The 22,921-nt window shown below is 35.6% G+C and overlaps 1 protein-coding gene across 1 annotated transcript in view; it reads left to right on the top strand.

Moving 5' to 3' along the window:
- LOC136032097 (vang-like protein 2) overlaps window positions 1-22,921 on the top strand; it is a 148,093-nt gene that overhangs the window by 8,201 nt on the left and 116,971 nt on the right. Inside the window, exon 2 of the mRNA XM_065712243.1 lies at window positions 7,234-7,852. Coding sequence (XP_065568315.1) covers window positions 7,332-7,852 — 521 coding nt within the window. The 5' untranslated portion in view covers window positions 7,234-7,331. The remainder of the gene's footprint in view (window positions 1-7,233; window positions 7,853-22,921) is intronic.

Below are 22,921 nucleotides of genomic sequence, written 5' to 3'. Positions count from 1 at the left end.
TAGGGGCAAATAATAATAAAAAAAAACAAAAACGGTGCAGTTTATTTCAACGCCCTGGTAACGTTGCTCCATACCCTCTACTCACAGAGTAACTTCCCGTTTAAATATCTCTAATTAGCTAATGGTTTGGAATAAGTTTTTACCGACCTTTTTTACGCTCTATCCCCCGAAAAGATGCATTCTTTTTTTTTGCGGTTTACATTAAGCACAGATCTATCAAATGAAAGGATTCTATATTATAGTCCTGTGGGATATATTGAGTTGTCAAATGAAAGCCTGGAGATTTCTGTAGCATATACATGGTGTTTCAATACTAGTAATACCAATGATGATAATGATACATAGTTACTCAGCTAAAGATGCTCGTTAACTGTCTTTAGTAAAAGTGACTAAAAAAGTAAATTCTAAGTTACTTTTTCTTTCGTACCGGCTACTACAGCAACGTCAGTTGGAACTAAAAAGTTGCTTTTTCGTAACTTCTTGATGAGCTTGTAATGCAGTCTATTTTGCACCATTTAAATTAAAGCATAGCCTAAGTTGACTCAAACGCTTTTCAAACAAAAATGGATGTTATTGGGCTTGGTCTCATGTTATATTCGGTTTAAATACCTAGTTCATGCGTCAAGACAGTTCGACGGCTGCCTTAGAAATTTTTGATTTTTTCGTTGGAAAACGCAACAACTTTAGAATTGATGTATTCCCAGAAGAGCGACTGGGAACTTCCGTGTCGATCATTGTAGTAACAGCGATAAATGCAAACTTCTGGCGATAGTAACCAAACACTTCATGTTAACAAACTGTAAGTAAGGAGATACTCGGCCAAATTAAAACAGATACTCTAAAAAAAGGAATTTGATAACAATAGATAACTATATATGCTCCAAGTATATAAAGTTCAATAATTTTAATTTAATTTCGAAAGGGAGGAAACCACCCCAAAAAGCTAAGCGACCTTAACGAAAGTCAAACCACCAGATCCGGTATATCAGAGAACCCCTTGCAGAGGTTTCAAGGTCCTATCTACAAAATAATTTGATCTTTTGTTTGGCAGAAAAAAAGATTACAGATGTGCGTTAGTTTTTTTTCCCAGGACTTATTGTCTCCCACGCCCGTTTCCTCCCCAAAGACATTCGATTAAGATTTTAAGATAGGCATTTAATTCAGCATAGTCGAATGGTTCAATAACTATGCTATTGGATATGGCATGACCCTTCACAGTCTCTGGGGAAAGAGCTGTGATTTGTTTCATTTGCCCATATTGTTCATATGTAACATTTGTCATTGGGAAACAAAAAAAATTATCGGGGCAAAATTCTGTAGGGAAGGTGGCATTTTTCACGGTGAGAATTTTTTCTGAGGAGGAAAGTTTCAGGTGGAATTTTCCAAGAGAAATGTCACCAGGGGGGGGTGCTTTTCTGACTTGATATGAAAAAAGTCAAAAATTAAAAAAAAATTCGACTGAAAGTAAGGAGCAACATTAAAACTTAAACAAACAGAAATTGTTCTGTATATCAGGGAGGCTGCCCCTTTTTCAACCCTCGCTCTTTGCGCAAAAGTTTGATTTTTTTTGTCCTGATTCCTTCGGAAAAACAACGCAAACACCCTTGGTTTCGAATGAGAATTATCATTAAAGAGCTTTAAAACTTTAGCGCAAAGAGCAAGATTTGAGGAAGGACAAACTTTCTTATATATAGAATATTTTCTGTTTTCGTCAAGTTTAAATGTTGCTGCTTACTTTCAGTTAAAAAAAATTTGTTTTTTATTTAATAAAAATTTAAGAACGTCTTTTCTGAAAAACTTTGAGTAAAATTAATTTGACTATGTAAACAAATTTGGAAATTAAGAAAAAGTGTGTAAAACCCCTGGAAAGCAGCGCCCAATAATTTTGAAAGTTATATCATTGGATTTGCCATGATCGAAAACTCTTGTCCAAAAGTCTTGTTGTCGTTGCATGTTTGTGTAAAAATAAAAAGGGATAAACCCTCACACATAGTGAATGTTATTAGCGTGTGATTATGCTCATTCACCATACTTGCAAACTGAGGGGTAGGGGTAATTATAAGTGTTTTCTCTCGTCCTTGTTTCTTCAGATTTTGCTCGATGATTCACTGGAAAAATCTTGGCGGAGGAAAATTTTCTTTATCTGACATGTTTCCAGTATGAATACGCCAACATCTTCAAACAGTTTTTATTTTAAATTTCGAGCAAGAAAACAGAGTTTTTGGGATACTATAGTTTTAAATTAACTAGTAGAGGCTAGGCAAGCCGTAGTCAGAGCAATTGTGGTGTTTACTTTATCCTTGAAATCTAGTGTGAATAATTATGAAATATATTTAGATTTTGGGTATATAGCTGCTGAAAACATATTTCCTGTGACACAGCCCTCCCTCCTGCCTCCGAAATGGGTCAAAGTTTTTTTTTTAGCGAAATTCTGGCTATGCCCCTTTTAAGCCTCCGCCTAGGATAAGCAGAAGATGTCAAGAAGAACTCGTCTTGCTTTGAGACACCGGCTAAACTGTATAAACGAATTAAAATTCAGGATTTTTGGAATATTCTATTCTTTTACTTAAAATACTTTCTTTGAATACGCTAGGCGAAGATGTGCTATATTATCCAGTATAGAACAAAGCGGAGCTGAGATGTCCTTATGTTAGGGAAATTGGGGGAGAATATAATTAAAGCTCCAGTAGCATGGACGAATGAAGATAAAAAGCCACAATAGTATCGCCTTGAGAATAGTCTTTTGTCTGCATGGATGAGTCTAAACAATGAGATTTTTGCCCCAAGATCGCTCTACTGGAAAATGACTTGATGGGATATTGCATTTTACCGTGAAACTCAGTGAACATTTTGTTGTTGTTTTTTGTTGATTTTTTTTCTTTGGTCATTCGTCAAATTTTATACCGATATTTGCTTTTGAAATACAGAGGGTTTCCTAATGTAAATTTAAGTTCCGTAAGAAGAAGAAAGAATGATTTTTTTCCAACAATTCGATGAATTAATGAACGAGTTTGTGTTGTCTTTTTTTTTGGCAAATTGACAAACTAGTTTAGTCGTTTTTTTTTACAATTATTTATGTATGACAGGTTGAGATATTGTAAAAACAGAAACGTGCTTTATGCTTTAACGAAACAACGGAGGTTTCAAATCGAAACATATTTCGAGTAATCTCCTGGTAGTTTTATATTTGTGACGATAAGAGGCCAGAACCTTAAGGGAAAGTTAGAAAAAAACAAAGTAGATAATATTATCTACTTAAATTATTGCTTAAAACTTTTTTTTTTACTAATATTTTCCTTTTTGACCGGAAGTTATTTGTGGTGCTGTATTAATGGATATTAATGCTATACTGATTAAATGGATCGCGTTTCTTTATTACCTTTTTAATTGAATATTTGAAAAGTCGACATTTTTAAATTGTAAGTTTTTTTGCCGGATTAATTATTTTGACATGGTACTCAGTAAGAACCATATAATGGTACTATAGGTACTATAGTAACCACCGTCCAATGGTATTCCGACCCTTTTAAAGACACTTTTGAGCTATTTACCAAGTGACATATAGCGATCGCAAATTCTGTCTGTCCGTCGGTCTGTCTGTCGTTCCCGGATTTGCTAGTTTAGGCACTTCCAGATACGCTAGAGCGATGAAGTTTGGCAGGTGTATCAGGGACCAGACCAGATTAAATTAGAAATAGTCGTTTCCCCGATTCTACCATCTGAGGGGTGTTGAGACAGTTAATTCGGAAAAATTAGAAAAAAATGAGGTATTTTTAACTTACGAACGGGTGATCGGATCTTGATGAAATCGGAAATTTAGAAGGATATTGTGGCTCAGAGCTCTTAGTTTAAATCCCGATTGGATCCGATGACATTGGGGGAGTTGGAAGGGGAAGCCTAAAATCTTGGAAAACGCTTAGAGTAGAGGGATCGGGATGAAACTTGGTGGGAAAAATAAGCACAAGTCTAAGATGCGTGATTGGCATAACTGGAACGGATCCGCTCTTTTTGGGGAAGTTGGGGGGTGGGATTAATTCTGAAAATTAGAAAAAATGGAGGTATTTTTAACTTACCAAGGAGTGGTCGGATCTTAATGAAATTTTATATTTAGAAGAATCTAAATTCCGACTGGATCCAGGTTCATTGGAAGGTGTGGGAGGGGGGGCACAAATCTTGGAAAACGCTTAGACCTGAGAGATCAGGATGAAACTTGGTGGGAAAAATAAGCACAAGTCCAAGATACGTGACTGACATAACCCGACCAGATCCGCTCTGTTTAGGGGAGTTGGGGGGTAATTTCGAAAAATTAGACAAAAATGAGGTATTTGTAACTTACGAACGGGTGATCAGATCTTAACGAGATTTGATATTTGGAAGGATCTTGTGCTTCAGAGCTCTTATTTTAAATCCCGACCAGGTCCAATGACAGTGAGGGGAGCTGGAGGGGGAAAACAGATATCTTGGAAACCGGAAATCTTGGAAAACGCTTAGAGTGGAGAGATCGGGATGAAACTTGGTGGGTAGAATGAGCAAATGTCATAAATACGTGACTGATTTAACCGGACTGGATCCGCTCCCTTTGGGTGAGTTAGGGGGGGGTCCAGTGCTTTGGCGATTTCGGTGCATCTAGACGTGGTAGGGCGATGAAAACTGGTAGGCCTGTCAGGGACCCGCACAGATTGACTTGATTAAGTCGTTTTTCCCGATTCGACCATCTGAGGGGGTGAAGGGAGAGGACAAATTAGAAAAAATGAGGTACTTTTAATTTACGAGTGGGTGATCGGAACTTAATGAATTTGATATTTAGGAGGACCTCGTGTATCAGAGCTCTTACCTTAAATCCCGGCCGGCATTAAGCATCTGATTTTCCTTTTAAATCAATCTATTGATTCTTAGAATTTTGCTACAGCTCATGCCATATGAGCTCTTGGCTCTTCCAACCTCTTCACAAGTGCCATATGAGCTCTTAGCTCTTGTTAAGCAATTAAACATATTGTCTGTTATCGGGCTCGAAATATTTGATGAGTCAAAACATCCTTTTGCCTTTAGGTTATTTTAAAAGGATTAAAGGGATGAATCGATTTCAAAATGAAAAGGGAGTCTGTTGCTTAAAAAGTACCTTTATAGGCCAAAATATCTGGATTTTAATATGCTTCGATTTTTCCCCCCAGAGTTCCCTCAGTCTTTTAGACTCATCCTAAAGGATGAGTCTAAAAGACATCATCCAAAGACATCAATGGAGGAGTCTTTCAGACTCATCCGAAAGACCATTTCTATTGATATCCCTCTGGGGAGCAATACTATCTTTTGGAAGAAAAAAACATAAAACATACCAAATAGTCTAATTTGGAAGGTATCGTTGAGGACCTCTTCCATTTCTATTTTGCAATATTTTACCTCTTTTAACGACTTTTCTTACCTCTTTATTCCGCATTAGAAAGAAAAAAATTTTAAATAAAATTACTTTATTGCTTTTTGTCCCTAGTTATAGTTTTCGCATACAATTCAATATTATTATAAGGCAAAAAATGACAACTGCTCACCCTATCATTAACTAATCTGAAGTGGCATGGAGAAATGTTTACATTCCATTATTAAGAAATTGTAATTCTGCAAAATTACGTATTCCCTCATTTTTTGGAGTCATTTCCGGATTTTTCAAAGTGTTTCCGTTAGCCAGTATCATTGAAATATTCTATAAATTGTTTTATCGAGTCTCATAAAAATGATAGACGTATCTTCTCCGAACCATTTACTTTTCCTTGGGAATTTCCGCTCTAATAACTTTTTTTGTTAGAATGTGAGTTTTGGAAGAGCTTCTTCAATGTCTCTTTTCTCCATATCTTAGTTTTAATAAAAAAAATATTTTTAAGATTAAGTTGGGTACAATATTAAGAAGGCACGTGTGGAAGGGTGTATTCAGGTTTTTGTTTGGGTGAGGAGGGGACTGCAAAAAAAAAACGCATAGAAAAATATTCATATGCATTTTGTTCTGTTTTTAATAATACAGATTTTTTTTTTTTGGGGGGGGGGCTTCAAACTTGTATCTTCTTGTGCATTCGCTTGATTTTTGCAGGGAAAGGGGGTTTTATTCTGTAAGGAAAGATGAGTATATGAAAAAAGTAGGGAACTATGGGAAAAGTCTTATCATTTCAAGGTTTAGTAGAGGGAGGGACATCTCTTCTTTCTTTAGCTGGAATATGGCACATAGAAATTCAAGTTTTCACGGAATACTGTACGGAAAGCCGTGATCAAATTCGAGCATCTACTTAATTTTTAAATATGGCTAAGCGGCTGCCCCCCCCCCCTTCTTGGGTTGTCTGTATTTTTCTAATAATGACGAAAGATGTTGCCTAATGAAACAAATCCCAGCGAATGTGCCATTCAAATAATTAGAGCTTTAAATGGTGAATTTGTATCCAAAGAATCATATTCTTGGTAGTTCAGGAATTACCGTGTAAAATTTAGAATAACCTGAAAATGATTCCCATTTCACTACTAAAATATAAATCATGTCGTTGGGAATTGTTTGAACTAAGTTTCCTTTTTGTGAAATCCATTTATTTATTTATGGTTTAAGACATTTTCATTGTTTCTTTTCTTTACCACAATATCAGTATCTACACCATTCTATCTAAATTTAACTGAAGCTGTCACAGTCCTTAGTTTTATTTTATAACGCTTTGTGCCATTTACATATTACTAAAAACAGAACATGTTAAATGGTGCATTTTTCAGGGTAACCTTTATTTCGAAAGTTATTTTGTCATTAAAGATCTTAATTTCACGCAATGAGGAATTGTCAGCGAAGCAATATGACGCTTTATTCGTTTTGTTTAGTCCTGAATTAAAACTTATTATTAATGTCCTATTTTTAAATAAAAATCATGTTGATCTCTTTAGTTTTATCGCCTAAATTAAACGAATCGTTTTGCAAGGCGTGTGCTTAAAAAGAAAGGAGCAAAATTAACTTCAAAATTAACTTCAAACAGAGTTTTTTGTACAGAAGTTATGAGCGTATTGTTTGCAGTTTAGTTTGAGTTCATTTGCACTCCTGATTTAGGCCTATGGTTTCTGGCAAATACTGTTGAGACATTGCATTATGTGAAATTATTCTAAAATCAATATTTTCCTTCGACTGTCTGTCCGGTAATGTTGAATTGTTTTTTTTATTTTTGTTTTTCTTTTGTTTTTTAGGTTAAAATTTATACTAAAATTTTATTTTTTTTCTAGGCAACCGGAATTGTGTATAGTATTAAAAAGCTGAAAGTTTTTTCTTTCTTTCGGTTTTTGGATTTGTTTAGTAATAAAGTAAATGGCTAGAGGTTCAAATGGTCTCTGAACTACCTCTTTTCGCCTTGAGGCGTGAAAATAACCACATTGGCTCCCCTAATGGGCATATGAGGCAGACTCAAGTAAATAACTCACCTATCTTACAATCTCCCTTGCTAGCCTCTCAAACTCTACAACTGCAAAATCTTCGACAATCCCAGCAGTCAATCCAAGATAGACAATCTCCATCGCTTACTACGCTGTCGACGTTGCAGAGGAATTTACAGAATCGTTCAAATATGCCAAGCTATTCCATACAGCAAGATTCACAAGAGTTGATGAAAACGATGATTGGGATTGGGGGTAGAGGAACTCCGACAATGGGAAGAAATACTCCTGTGTTGAATCAAAGTGTGTCCTTAAAGCCACCTTCTAGTGTGACAAGTCCCATTGGATACGGTGTTAACAATCAATCTTTAAACTTAGAAAGTGAAGTCCAGCCTTCTCATGGAGAGCGACCAAGAAGGATCAGAAATCAGAATAGTCACACGAGTAGTAGGTCCCGTCATCGGTCAGAAAGGTAAGTCAGTTAATTTTGATTTCTTAGGCTACGATTGGTTCTTTATGTTTTCTTTTTCAACTTGTTTATCTGCTTTGCATACTGGGGACATTACCAGAATTATTGGGAATTTGAAATGCTGTTAAAGGCAAATTAAATTAAACATGGATACTAGTGCTTGCTGAATCTGGTTTTATTTAATATTTTATTAATTAAACAATGTCTGAAATAGGCCGTCCATATTTATAATGTTCATTGTATCTTATCCGGAAAGTTGATATAGGCCTACTAAAAAGTTTAAATCCAAAGAAGAGTATCGTTACAATATCCAGGTCAAAAACGCTTAAGCGGGGGTTTAGCGTCCCCCTCTTGTACACTTATACTCCGAACCCCCCTGGCAAGTAGAAATCATAAAACACGTTTGGGAAAACTACCAAATGGAAAAAATATAAAATAAGAAATATTTCCAAATATGCAAATTACGAATATTCGAACTTTATATAAAAGGCTGTAGGCATTATCCTACATGAAGCAGGAAAGGAATTGTTTCAGGCCTAAAATGTGTTTTTAGTTTCGATACCCCCTTTTCAATATTTTGTCCGTAGGCACATTTGCATTGGTGGAAAAGGCTTTAAGTCCGTCCTCTCTGAAATCTCGACATTTTTCTGATTTTCCTTATGTTCTCTATGTTCTATGCCTGTTCTTGCATATATTTACTGTCTCCCTCCTCCCACTAAGTGTCCCTAGTAATGCTACAGCTAATATTAGCCAATATAAGAACATTATTTTCTTCTGTGTTTTTTCTGTTACCATGGGATGGAATTTCATTTCTTAAATAAGGAGTAAACTCGTTTCTAGTTGCGAATTAGGATAGCCTTTTCTCCTTTTTTGTTATAATTAAATGAAAAACAAGTTTTTTCAACTGGAAAGTAAGGAGCAACATTAAAACTTAAAACGAATAGAAATTATTATGGATATGAGGGGCTTCGCCCCTTGTCATTACCTTGCTCTTTACGCTAAAGTTCAAATTTGCTCCATTTTTTTAAGAATGACCCCTGAATCAAAAATGCCGTTTAATTAGAATGAGCTCTTTTGAAAGTAATAAAGAAAAAAAATTAGCGTAAAGAGAGAGGTATTGACTAGGGGGTGAACCCCTTCATACATATAATAATTTCTGTTAGTTTTAACTTTTAATGTTGGTCCTTACTTTCAGTTGAAAAAAACTGGTTTTTATCTAATTAATTTAAAAACTTTTCCACAAGACAAGTTTTTCAAAGAAAAGTAAAGATCTTCATTAAGCCAAGAATGAGCAAAAATAAAAGTCAAATAATCTTCCAGGCGTAAAACTACCATAAGTCACTATCAACAAATAAATACAACTCAAAACAAACAGAAATCATTATAAATAGCCGGGTCAAACTCAAAACGAGCAAATATTAACAAGAGTAGGGCTGATAACCCCTATGCCTTCTCAAGACCAGAACACAATCTGCGCTTTACTGAAAAAACAAACAAACAAAGAAACAAAAAAATACCGTGTATTGTCCGTTAAATTGACATATACTGACATTTCTTTGTTTAGGTTTTGATAATTTTTCATTTATGAAAGTAAGAAAGGTGAAAACATTTCAAGCCTATTTTGTTTTAAGTAAATCGCAAACTTATCTTGTGGAAAAAGCCTTTTAAATTAATTTCTGTTGGTTTTTTATTGACATAGCCTTTTTCATGGAAAAATAATATTGTATATCTTTTCAGTTTTCTTCTGTAAGAATTCATAATATGAGATGCTATTTGTATGTTGGAGAAACTTTTTTCAGGGATTTTTAATCCTGACACAAGCAGCATTTTTTAAATTTAGTTTTATAGCTTCTGAAGTTGAACTAAAAGAAAAAAAATAATAGCATTCCCAAAAGATTCTATCCATGTTCTTTGACAACCTGGATGCACTTACACCCTTTTTATTTATTTAAATTGTAAGAACAGAAGTAACAAAAAAATACCGTGTATTGTCCGTTAAATTGACATATACTGACATCTCCAAAAGTTTCAACTTAATACCCCCAGTCATTCTCGATATATTGCTGAGGTATCTTATTGGCAACCATTTAACACAATGCCTTTTGATTTATTTTAGAGCAACATTTGGTTTTAAAATATAATGGACCAATTGCATAATTGTGGGGGTTTACATGCCTGATATCCCTAAAAACATAGTTGCTGGACCGTTCTACTATGCTGAACAAAATGGCTGTCTCAAAATTTTGACTGGATGCGTTTGGAAAATGACTGGGATTGAGAGAAGGGCTGCTTGCCCTCCATCTACTTGTTACTCTTAAAAAGGGTACCAGACACTCTCGCTGTAATTGGAGTGCAAGAGGGAGGACTTCCCCGTTGATATATCTAGTAAAAATATTTTAAACAAGTAAAAACAAAGTGAAAACATTTTAAATATATTTTGTTTTCAGTAAAGTGCAAAATATGTTCTGGTCTTGAAAAGGCATGGGGGTTGTCATCCCTACTCATGTTAATTTTTACTAGTTTTGAATTTGACTCGGTTATCTATTTTATGATATAAATAAACAAAATACGTTTAACATGTTTTAACTTTTTAACTTTACTAAATTAAAATTTATTAAAACTTTAAGGAATATATGTCTCAACTGAAAGTCCAGCCATTTTTTTAGTAAAGTGCAAATTATGCTCTGGTCTTGGGAAAGTATGGGGGTTGTCAAATACATGATTTCCAGACCTATCAACTACACTGAACGAAATGGATATCTCAAAATTTTTATTAGATGTGTTTTGGGAATTGATGGGCTTGGGGGGGGGACTTGTGGCCCTTCAACCAATTTTGACTTATATAAAGGGCACTAGCCCTTTCAATTTCCAATCGAATGAGCCTTTTTCGAAGTTTCTACGACAGCAAATGACCATCTCCAAATTTCTATTAGATGCATTACGAGAAAGTACGAGGTTCGGAGGGGTGGGGGTAATTCCACCCTCCGATCACTCTGAATCTCATAATGGTCACTAGAACTGCTGAGTACCAATCCAACGAGCCCCTTCCGAAGTTTATACAATCACCCTTTCTATAGGGTGACCTTATATGCCCCCAGGGCGTAATTTACCTTGCCCTGAGGGCTGTGGAGGCATAATTTACAACCCTTGCTCTGAGGGCTGTAGGAGGGGGGTTTGTCATCCTCAAAGACATAATTTCCGGTTCTTTCAATTACAACAAAATAGCTATCTCAAAATTTTGATTGGATGTGTTTGGGAAAATGGTAGGCGAGGGAGGGTGGCTAGTTGCCCTCTAATCACTTTCGACCATCAAAAAGGGCACTGATCCTTTCAATATCTAATCGAATGATCTGTTTTAGAAGTTTCTACGACAACAAATGCCCAGGCCAAAATTTCTACCAGATGCATTTCGATAAAATACGAAGTGTGGGTGGGGGGTATCCAGCTTCCAAAACAAAATGGGTATCTAAAAATTTGCAACAAAATGGCTATTTAAAAACAAATGGCGCTCTAAAAAACGGACACTGGCCCTCTCAATTTCCAATCGAATGAGCTGTTTTCGAACTTTCTACGACAACAAATGGCCATCTCAAATTTAAAATCAGATGCATCTCGAGAAAATACGAGATATGGGGGGATATCCACCCTCCAATCACTCTGAATCTTAAAAAGAGCACTAGAAATTCTGATTAGTAATCCAATGTGCCCTCTCCAAAGATTATACGATATACCTTATATGCCTTCTGGGCATAAGCTACAAGCCTTGCCTTGAGGGCTGTGGGGAGCTTTCATCCTCAAAGACATAATTTCCGCAGCTTCCAATTACGTTGAACGAAATGGCTATCTCAAATTTTTTATGGGACGTGTTTGGGGAAATGGTGGGCTTGGGAGGGGACTAGTAGTTGCCCTCCAATCACTTTTCACCATTAAAAAGGGCTCTGGCTCTTTCAGTTTCCAATCGAATGAGCTGTTTTCGAAGTTTCTTCGACAACAAATGACCATCTCAAAATTTATACTATATGCATTTTGGGAAAATACGAGTTTTTTTGGGGGGTTGGGGTATCCACCCTTTGATCACTTTGAATCTTAAAAAGGGCACTAGAACTTCTGATTGCAAATACAAAGAGCCCCCTCCGAAGTTTATACATTCACCCTTTCAATATATACCTTACATGCCTCATGGCATAACTTACAACCCTTGCCCTGAATGCTCTGGAACATATTTGTCATCCTCAAAGACATAATTTCTGGACCTTTCAATGACGTTGAACAAAATGGCTATCTAAAAATTTGGATTCGATGGGTTTGGGGAAATGGTGGGCGTGGGGAGGGAGGTTAGTTGCCCTCCAATCACTTTTGACTATTAAAAAGGGTATTCGCTCTTTCAACTTCCAATCGAATCAGCTCTTTTTGTAGATTCTAAGACAACAAATGGCTATCTCAAAATTTTTATTAGATGCATTTTGGGAAAATATGAGGTGTAAGGGGGGTAACCAACCTCTGGTCACTCTGAATCTTAAAAAAGCACTAGAACATCTGATTACCAGTCCAATGATCCCCCACCGAGGTTTATTCGATCATCCTTTCTATATATTAAATAAATAAAAACAAGTTTTTTTTAACTGAAAGTAAGGAGCGACATTAAAACTCAAAACGAACAGAAATTACTTCGTATATGAAAGGAGCTGCTTCCTCATTAACGCCCCGCTCTTTACGCTAAAGTTTGACTCTATCTCTCAACTCTTCTTTTTAAAACAGCAAAAAACTTTTGCGTAAAGAGCGGGGCGTTGATGAGGAAGCAGCTCCTGTCATATACGAAGTAATTTCTGTTCGTTTTAAGTTTTAATGTCGCTCCTTACTTTCAGTTAAAAAAAACTTGTTTTTTTATTTGATTTCTGAACGCATGTTTTGATTTTAGCTCTACGCAGAGGAATAATTAAAACAAAATTTGTATATTTTTTTTTTTTTGCTAAATGGCTTTCTCATAATTTTGATCGAATGATTTTGAGGAAAAAAAGCGGGGGAGGAAGCCTAGTTGCCCTCCGATTTTCGGTTAATTAAAAAGGCAACTAGAACTTTTAATTTTTTACGAATCTTTTTATTAGTAAAGATATACGTAACTTATAAATTAGCTTACGTAAAGAACTTTTGTGTTCTCATGTTTTTATTACATATATGAGGGGGTTCGCCCCCTCGTCAGTACCTCGCTCTTTACACTAAAGCTTAAGTTTTGTCCCAATTCATTAAGAATGACCCCTGAATCACAAAAGCCGTAGAATAAATAGTTGAATTTACTAAAAATACTTTAGCATAAAGAGGGAGGTATTAGGAGGAGGTGAGCCCCTCATATGGGTAATAATTTCTGTTCGTTTTAAGTTTTAATGCTGCTCCTTACTTCCAGCTGAAAAAAAACTTTTTCATATTTATTTTTTCATTTTTTTAAGTAATGCTAGTAAATCCTGCGCTCCCTTCATGGAAATTTTCTTCCCCCATGACAAATTCCTCGATGGAAAGTTCCCCCAGCATATCCCTCTCTTCTCAACCCCTCCCCCAGCCAAAAAAACCCTCCTGAAAACGCCTGTACACTTCCCAATAACCATTACTATATGTAAGCACTGGTCAAAGTTTGTAACTTGTAGCCCCTCCCACGGGGACTAAGTCGTCGGGGGGAGTAAGTCGTCCCCAAAGACATAGTTATAGGGTTTTTCGACTACGCTGAATAAAATGGCTATCTCAGAATTTTGATCCGTTGACTTTGGGAAAATAATTAGCGTGAGAGGGGGCCTAGGTGCCTTCCAATTTTTGGTCACTTAAAAAGGGCACTAGAACTTTTCATTTCCGTTAGAATGAGCCCTCTCGCGACATTCTAGGACAACCGAGTCGATACGTTCACCCTTGGGGAAAAAAACAAACAAACAAATAAACACGCATCCGTGATCTGCCGTCTGGCAAAAAATACAAAATGCCACATTTTTGTAGATAGGAGCTTGAAACTTCTACAGTAGGGTTCTCTGATGCGCTGAATCTGATGGTGACGCAAATTTTCTCAGGCTCGTAACTTTTGATGCGTAAGACTAAACTTGATGACTAAACTTGGGTCAAGAAGAATTATTTTGCTTGCGTGGTTTTACATGTGTTTCAAAAATTTCCAATGGAGAGTATAATATTTTTTGCTACTGTATATTACCTTTACTGTCATGTTGGCACTTCTTGAAAAAACCTGTGATGCGGAATGTAATTTTTGCATAACTATTTGGATTGATTTTAGGCAAAACAAATATATAAAAATGAAGAGCTCGTGTCCGATTTAGGAAGGTAATTCCTAGTTACGTCCATTTAATGGATTTCTTTTGCCGAAATTGCACCCAGTTGATTGTGGATTTGAGCTACAATACAAAACGAAAAGAAAGCCGAGTAATGGGAAAACTTTGAAGGTCTAGAATTGGGCCTCTTAGGAAGTAAACTTGCTAGAACAGAAAGAGACACATATTTAGGTTACTAATTTTATGTCCCCTCCAATGGTTTCATATATAAACTTGGGTTATGCAGAAAAAACAGCGTATTAAAAAAAAAAAAATAAAAAATGGGAGGGGGGCAAGTAAATATGATTCATCTATGTTTGATACATATTATAAAGTAAAAATTGTGTAAAGTAAAAATGTCCTCATTCTAGAGCTTTACCGTAAAGATTTTTCAAATCAGTTAAAATGATCTCGTGCACATAAAAAAAATTAAAACGTTTCAGTACACATAAATCAATGCGCATAAAATGAAAGGCATAAAAGAAATCAGCATGTGCTAGAATTCTTGAGTGGAAGCTTCAATGGTTTATTAACTGGAAATGCGAAATGTCGTATTTTAGTTCGCTATCTTCAGCTGAAACCTCTGGCTGAAACCTCTGATCTAGTATTCTTGGACGTTAAATTTGGTTGTGTTGATTTCCAACAAGGTTGCCTTTTTTTCCCACTTTCTGAAATTGCGCAAATGTTTGTAGGCTGATATCTTCTGATGTGTAATTTGGAATTTAGTCCGCCCAAAAAGCAGAGGTCATTCGTTTTCTAGATTCTTCGTTGCTTTTGAAAAGGGGCAGTTTTTACCTATGGCCAAGGGTGTATCCAGATTTTATTCGTGGGGGGAGGGCTACAAAAAAAATTATAGCTCATCCAAAATGTGTTTATATGCATTTTTCATGTTTATACCAGTCGGACAAAAATTTAGGAGCTATTAGGATTAAAACCCTGAACCATCCAACCCCCCCCCCGAAGATACTGCTTTGCTTATTACATATTATTTCGAATCGTTTATTCCATTTAAGGCTAATGGGTGATCTGAACTAAATAAGTTATTCACTAATCGTTGATAGTTCAATCTATTTCGTAAGGTTGTCTTCGTTAAGTTTAGCAATTAAAATGATTATGATTATAATAGTCTAACGTTGGGATAAAGCAACTGCCATAGAGAGCTCACCGTTATAATAAAATGTTCCGAATTGGTCCGTATATGCCAGATTCTTTTAGTTTGTAATTCTCATCGTCACAATTAGGTGGTACGTTTTACAACAAATGCTGCCAGCAAAGATTATGAAAAAAGTCGGTAATAAACACTTCAATGTAATTAAGTAATGTTGTAGTGCCTAGGTCAGATCGTAATTTCAGTTCTTGTTAAGCTATTAACTTGTGAAACAAGTCCTAAAGAGGGCATAAAAGCAAGAAGGAGGTATCTCCAAATTGTAAACTTCAGGAGAGCAAAAAAACCTCATAACTTTTTTGTTTCCCCTCCAATATCTATAAAAAAAAATAGGATTGATGTATGCTGATTTACACATTGATCTGTTTTTATTTCACGGTTAACGGAGGGGAAATAAAAAGGGCATGAGGTTTATTTCTACTCTTCTAAAAATTTACAATTATCGGGATACGTCCTTTTGATACCCGACTGACGGTAAGCACCTATCCCAAATCTTGCTTATCAATACCAAATACCTTCAGAATGAAAATCAAACCTTTATTTCGCTACTTTTTAACAAATTATATTAAGGGAAAACAAGTATAACGCATTTCAAATAGGTTACTCAATTGAAAAATTGTTCTAACCACGTATTGTAAATTACTTCCGAATTTCTTAGAACCTGTCAGAAAAATAACGCCTTTTAAATGAGTTACTCAATTGAAAATTGTTCGAACCACGTGTATATGAATTCCTTTCTGAATTTCTTAAGAAATTCGGAAAGGAATTTCTTAGATAGGTTCTAAGAATTTCCTTTATTATAGTAGCCTACATGCTAGCCACGACCTGTAAGAATTTGTACCACCTCTTGACCTGTCTTCTGTGACGGTTGAGGTATGCCACTGTTCAAAATCGTATCCATTTATATTTCTGGCAATCAATTTGCCAAAAGAATGTTTGACTTGCATTTGGTTGACGAATTTGTTCCGCTAAAGTATGCCACTGGAAGATTTTCTAAGAGAACTACAAACGACTTAAGTTAATTTGAAATTATGTCAAATTTCGAAATTTTGAAAAAGGTAATGGATGTAGCAGAAAATTTATCATTGTTCAAAAATAATTCAACTAAGAACAACATTCTAGTTTTTCTTTGTACTAGGGAGTTAAAAACCAAGATTTCTCCAAAGGAGAAAAGCCCTCCGTTTTCAGGCAATTTTGGTTTTATCACTAAGTTTATGTCTCGTAGGTTTACATGGTGAAACATAAAGGCTTAACAGAACCACGAATCATAAAGGTGGAACTGGTACTAAAAAAAGTTGTATTTTTTTTGTAGTGCATGGAACTGCGTGCATTTTTATTTGGTGTGTTGAGAAAAATATTCTAAGATCAAATATCTCTGGATGCTTTTAATGGCGAATATGCTCCTACAACTCAAGAAGTGAAGTTAGGCTAATCCTAATAAAATATACCTAAGTATGATAAGAATATAATACCTTAGAAACAAATTTGGGGTATATATTAGCACCTTTGGAGGAAGGGGGTAAACTACAGCGGGTCTAGATGTAAATTTTGTTAGCTTCAATTATTCTGTATAGTATGAAGTAAGAATTGTTTTTTGACCTCAGACTGTCCAAATACTTTACCCCCTATTAGGGAAATATAGCCCAAACCATATGTTCTCCATCTATTATTTTACTTCTCTTTGTCTTTTCTCACGCTAAGGTGAACGAAACTAGCGAAAGAAACCGGTTTACAGTGCGTCAATGCATGAACAACTTGAGCGGTTGTGGGTATATCATACAAGTACCAAAGATATTTTTGGGGACGGGATTGATATATAAGCATAATTCTTTTTCGCTTAGGAATCTACGTTTGCGCGAATTCTCCCATTCCTATACGGGAACTATAGGCTATAAGGAATATAAGAAAATAGAGTAAATAAAAAAAAGACTAGGCCTTTTCGTGCCTACTGATTTATGTATTTTAATGCATTTCCGCCAGTTTGCATTGAGGATGCACATACATTGACGCAATTACGGAACGTTAATTAGGGATTAATCTATAATACTTCCATTGCAGCAAAAATGGACATTAAGTCTGCAGTAAGATAGCGTCTATATCATACAAGTACCATATCTTCTAATATACTCCAAAACATCTGTTGTCTTCGCTATTAAATGCTTATTTTTGGGCCCTCTTTTTGACATTCAATGAACAAGATTTTTTCTGCGCTTACAAATTAATATATAAAAGCATATAAAGTTTTACAGTTATTGGCTTGGAATTGAATTGGCAATTAGGTTTTTGCTTGGAATCGCAAAAGTCGCAGAATTGATAATAAGAGGATCACGCAACTGCATCTTCTATTACAAGCACACGGCAACCATCCCTACTTTTTAATTTGGCAGAATGGCTTTATGATTGCAAATAAATTCCTAAAAACAATTGCAATATTGATTTAAAAACAATTATTGATCTCCTTAGTTATGCCCATTGTGGTAATCTCGAAGTTAGTTTTAGTTTCTGCAAGTTTTTTGGAAGTTTTGGCTTCACTTTGCCACTTTTATATTTCGAGGCTTTTTAAAAAAAGCCTCTTAAGATAGAAAAGCGTATTAAGATAGATTAAACATAGAAAAGACAGTTGTAGGTAGCATAGCTTAAATAAATCCCCAGATAAAAGTTTGTGAAACAACAACTTGAGAGATGACACTTTTCTTATCGATTGTTTAATGAGAGAAAAACTACCTTTGTTTGATGAAAAAAAAAATTATTTCGAACATTATCCCAGTTTTGTTGAGGCTTGTCCCAGTGACGGCAATCTACGATTTTTTCGAATTTTTAACGATGACACCGAAAAAAGTTGTTTTAAAAATATGAGAAGGTCTATCTTCGTTTTCTTTTCAATTTTATTTAATAAAAGTATAAAAAAGGTATCTTTAAAAATCTAGGGAGGGGTATTCTCCCCCCCCCCAATTGCCACCCCTACTTTCTGAGCCTTTCCTATTCCCTCTTTAGCTGTTTTGCAAATTTATTTTAGTGATACCGTCTTGTCTCTTTATATGTCTAGCATCTAATCCGCTTTGTCGTGATAGGACACGCGCTTACTGGCTTCGAAGTACATCACTCGTGAGGAGTGATTTTTTCACGCCTCTGGAACTGATCTTTATTTTAAAATGTTGTGCCCGACTAGATCCTTTGCAATATCTGGCTTTTCCTTCTCTTTTTTTTTATGTGTTCTTGCGTTCCAGGGTCATATTTAGCTAGATTCATAACAGTCTCGTTGATCACCGCCATTGTTGGCTTTCATTTACTGCTTTGGTACTTCTGAAAATTGACGTAAAAGTTTTTTCGACGGAAGTAAAGAGCGAAGTTGAAACTTGAAACGAACAAAAGTTATTACTTCACAGCCTATCTAACATATAAGAATAAAACTAATGCAAGAAAATCAACTGATTATATTTCTCTGTGATTGTAGGATTACAGAAATGTCGTCGCAAATCATGAATTGGATGACCTCTATTCCCCTTTTGAAGCAAAATGCTTGACCAAATACCGTTTAATTTAGTTTAATCTCCTCTATCTTCAACATAATCAAGGGTTTAGGTTTTATCAACCTCTTTCACAAAATGTTTGAAATTCTCGGAAAAAGAAAGTCCCAAAAAGGATGCATTTTTGTGAAGTCTTTCCTTTGGTAGGTTCCTATCTAAAAAAATATTCTGTAAGTTCAAGCTCGAAGAGGTTTTCAACAGGGACTATCTTCAGGGGTCGGGGGCTGCCCTCCTTGTTCATCAATGATGGCAAGAGAATATTGGGAAGGACTATTTTAATGAAAATGCAACGATGTTAAACTAGGGGGGGGGGTTCCACTGTCAGAAATCATATACAACAATTTGTGGCTGCCAAGTGTGGTGGAAGTTAGCCAAGGATGGCAGAAACTGTGTCAAGTGTGGTAGAAACTGTGTCAAGTGTGGAGTAACTTCGTTTCCTCCACACTTGACACACATGACGTTCCAAGATGTACTCTAGGTTGTGGAAAGTGGGTGCCCCTTTGTTTTAGACCTAGGCATATGTGTATTCACCGTCCTAGATTTTTTTTTCTAAGAATTTTCTGGTTTGAAGTGGTCGCCATACTTTTGCAATAGTAAGACCGTTTTTAGGGGAGGGTTGGGTAGTAAAAATTGACGATTTGAATTAGAAGTGTCTACAAGTTTGGAAAAAAATATTATTTTGGGAAACTTGGGTCTGGGGTCTTAAGATAAGATAAGATAAGATTTATTCATCACGAAACACACATACAATATTACATTTTACTATTTCCCCAAAGGCTCTTTGGCCTGTAAAAAAGGGGAAAATGAACGAGCCACTTACTCAGAGAAGAAAAAAAATAATCACTTACTCACAGAGAGAAGAGCAAAAGGAGAAGAGAGGAAAGTATAAATAAAATGAAAAACTATAGAAAACAAAACTAAATAGACTAATAGATTGAACAGACTAAATTAATTAAGTAGATCTGTTGATAAAATAGACTCCAATGAAATAATCAGGAAATATATATGCATACATACACGCATATACACATATAAAAAGAGATAAAATAATTTCTAAGAAGCCAATGAATTTTTAATATTTTTTTTGAACAAACCGAATGAGTGGCACCTTCGAGCTGATTCGGGCAACTTATTCCATACAATGTAACTCGCAATTAAAGGATTAAAGTCTGACCTTACACAAGGAGTAAAAGGAACTTGAATATGATTTTCGGTATTGCGAAGATTATAATTATTCTGATCAGAGGTGAAAGATGGCTGAACACTTGGGGGACGGGGGAGGTCACCATGAAGCTGAGAAAAAGTAAAACATGCACACGAAAGAATATACAGTGACTCGAGATCAAGTAATGGGATAACTCTTGAACGGTTAGTTTCCTTAATGAGGTTTCTAGCTTTATTATAAACCTTAGAAAGTGGTTTTAACAGTGAAGGAAAGGTTGACATCCATACTATTGGACAGTAGGAAACGTAAGATCGGATCAAGGAGTGAAAAAGGATTTCCAAAATTGATCCAGGGAAAATATGTTTGAGTTTCCTTAAAATACCGAGACTCCTGCATATCTTCATTTTAATCAAATCAATGTGACGCTTGAAAGACAAATTTTCATCAACAAGAATGCCCAAAAAACGAACATATCGATCTTTAGATCTGTGAATTATCCCATTTGGCTGATGAATTTCTGATAACTTGGGATAAATCTGAGAAACATGCAAAAATATCAAAAAACTGGATTTTGAATAATTTAGGGTAAGAAAATTAGCATCAAGCCATGAAATTACTCTCTCAAACAAGTATTCCAAGTTTAATCGAAGCTCGGATTCACAGTTCCCCGAAGTGCCGAGTGTGCTATCATCAGCAAAACAAACAAAGACATCAGAAGATGGTGAACTATAGCTGGCACTATGGGCAAGGGAAGGTTTAGGATGACAGAGTCTACAGCAATGAATGGGTTTCTGCTTTTTTACTGCGTAAAAAAGATCATTTATATAAATCAAAAATAGCACTGACCCTAAAACTGATCCCTGAGGGACGCCAAAATTCACTTGTGATTGACAGAAATTAAATTGTGGATTGACAGAAATTAACCTATCATCCAAATAAGATTGAAACCAAGAAAATACATTACCCCTAATGCCAAAATGAGATATCTTCGATAGAAGAATTTCATGGGTTAAGGAATCGAATGCCTTGCGAATATCCAGGAATATAGCAGCCGGAATTAATCCCGAATCCAATTCAGAATGTATAAAATTCAAAAGGGTCATACAGGCATGCTCAGTGGAGTGCTTCATTCGGAAACCAAATTGAAAATCATGAAAAAACTCTTTAGATTTTAGAAATTTAAGCAGACGAGAAAGTATAGCCTTTTCGAAGATTTTACTAAATACTGATAAAATTGAAATTGGTCGATAATTTGCTGGATCATTTCTTGGTCCACCCTTATACAGAACAATAATCCGAGCACGCTTGAGAGGATCTGGAAAAACCCCATATTTAAATGAAAGATTAACAAGTTTTGTAAGAGGCACAACTATTGAAGGAAGAATAGATTTAACTACCTTAGTAGGAATAGAATCTGGCCCAGATGAAGATGAGTCTTTCAAGCCATTAACAATTTTAGTAATTTCAATTTCTGTTACTGGCTCTAGAAACATAGACTTAACACAAGACGGCCCGAGGTAAGATCTAAAGTCCGACTTAGACCGAGAAAAAGTAGCTGTGGAAGCGATATTATTACCAATACTAGCGAAAAATGAAGTAAATGCTTCTTGGACATTAAGCTCACCCTCTACAGTCTCATCACCAATGACTAGACTCATAGGTAAAGAGCTATATTGAGAACCAGGTTTAAGCACAGAATTTATTACCTTCCAAGTTTTACGAATATCCTTAGTACACGCAGCAAAATTATTTAGATAATAGAGAGATTTGGCTTTCCTACACAAGGGATTATATATATTCCGGTAAATCTTGAATTGACAAAGACGAATAGCACTCGTTGAAAGTGTAGCGCATTTATAATACCTCCAGAGATTATTTTTCCTTCTCCAGCTTTTGAGAAGTCCAGATGTCATCCATGGGTTTAGAGGAATAATCCTTTTAGACCTGCGATTAGAAGATGGTACTTTACAAATGTTAAGAATAGCCTCTTCCCTGTGGAATCCCTGTGTAAAATGTGTCGCGTTTAGAGACTGCATTTGTGTCGATTGAGTTTGTTTCAATAGTGTTGCAATTAAAGGCCAGAAACTCCAAACATTGAAGATCGGGGTATCTGGTTTCTGCGCTCGGAAATGCGCTCAAAATTTCTATTCCTTTACAGGAGCATAGTAATAATTTAGTTTCCTCAATTATGATCACGTGTGTTATCAAGTAAGAAGGCTTAATTTACTGTCAATAAAATTAAAAGATTTGAAGACTCGAGCTAAAACTTCCATTTGGATCTTGGAGCGGTTTGGTATGGCATCGTTGACGTATTCCACAAGACATATAATCTAGAATTTTTTTGGGGAAAAGAGAGGGGACAATATTAAAAGAGATAGTGATAGAATAAAAGATAGAAAGGAATAGAATTAAACGGGGCTATTTTGAGCGTTCAGTGATAATAGGAACATACGTAATGGTTTATTTCGAGCGGGCTAAGTTCTTCATAAAACCGAAAAAAGGTAAACGACATGGATCCTAAGGGGAGCTATGAGGAAACCATAAGAAATTATAGAAAACCTAAAAACAGTGATACCTTGGGGCTTAGTCTGAATATCCCTCGAGATGGGTGCCTAGTTTCTAAGCATAGATGGCAGAAGAAAGATTTCGGATACAGGTTTACTTTTATTATGGTTAGTACTACCAGGAGTGTTGTTTTCAGAGATTTGTTTCAATATGGTGCTTCAATACATTGAAAAATTGTACATAAACAGGAAAAAAGAAATTTATCGTTTCTATTTGTATACGATATTACAATGCATTTAAATATGCAGTGTATTAAGACATCTTAGAATCCGACTGCAGAAGTCGAGTGAGCATCAGCCGCGTAGAAGATAAATAGTCAAGCAGAATATTCATCCAAATGAGCAATTA

Source organism: Artemia franciscana, chromosome 1, assembly GCF_032884065.1.
Source record: "Artemia franciscana chromosome 1, ASM3288406v1, whole genome shotgun sequence".
Classification (NCBI taxonomy): domain Eukaryota; kingdom Metazoa; phylum Arthropoda; class Branchiopoda; order Anostraca; family Artemiidae; genus Artemia; species Artemia franciscana.
The sequence above is the reverse complement of the archived record's forward strand: the minus strand, read 5'-3'. Positions and strand labels throughout refer to the sequence as shown.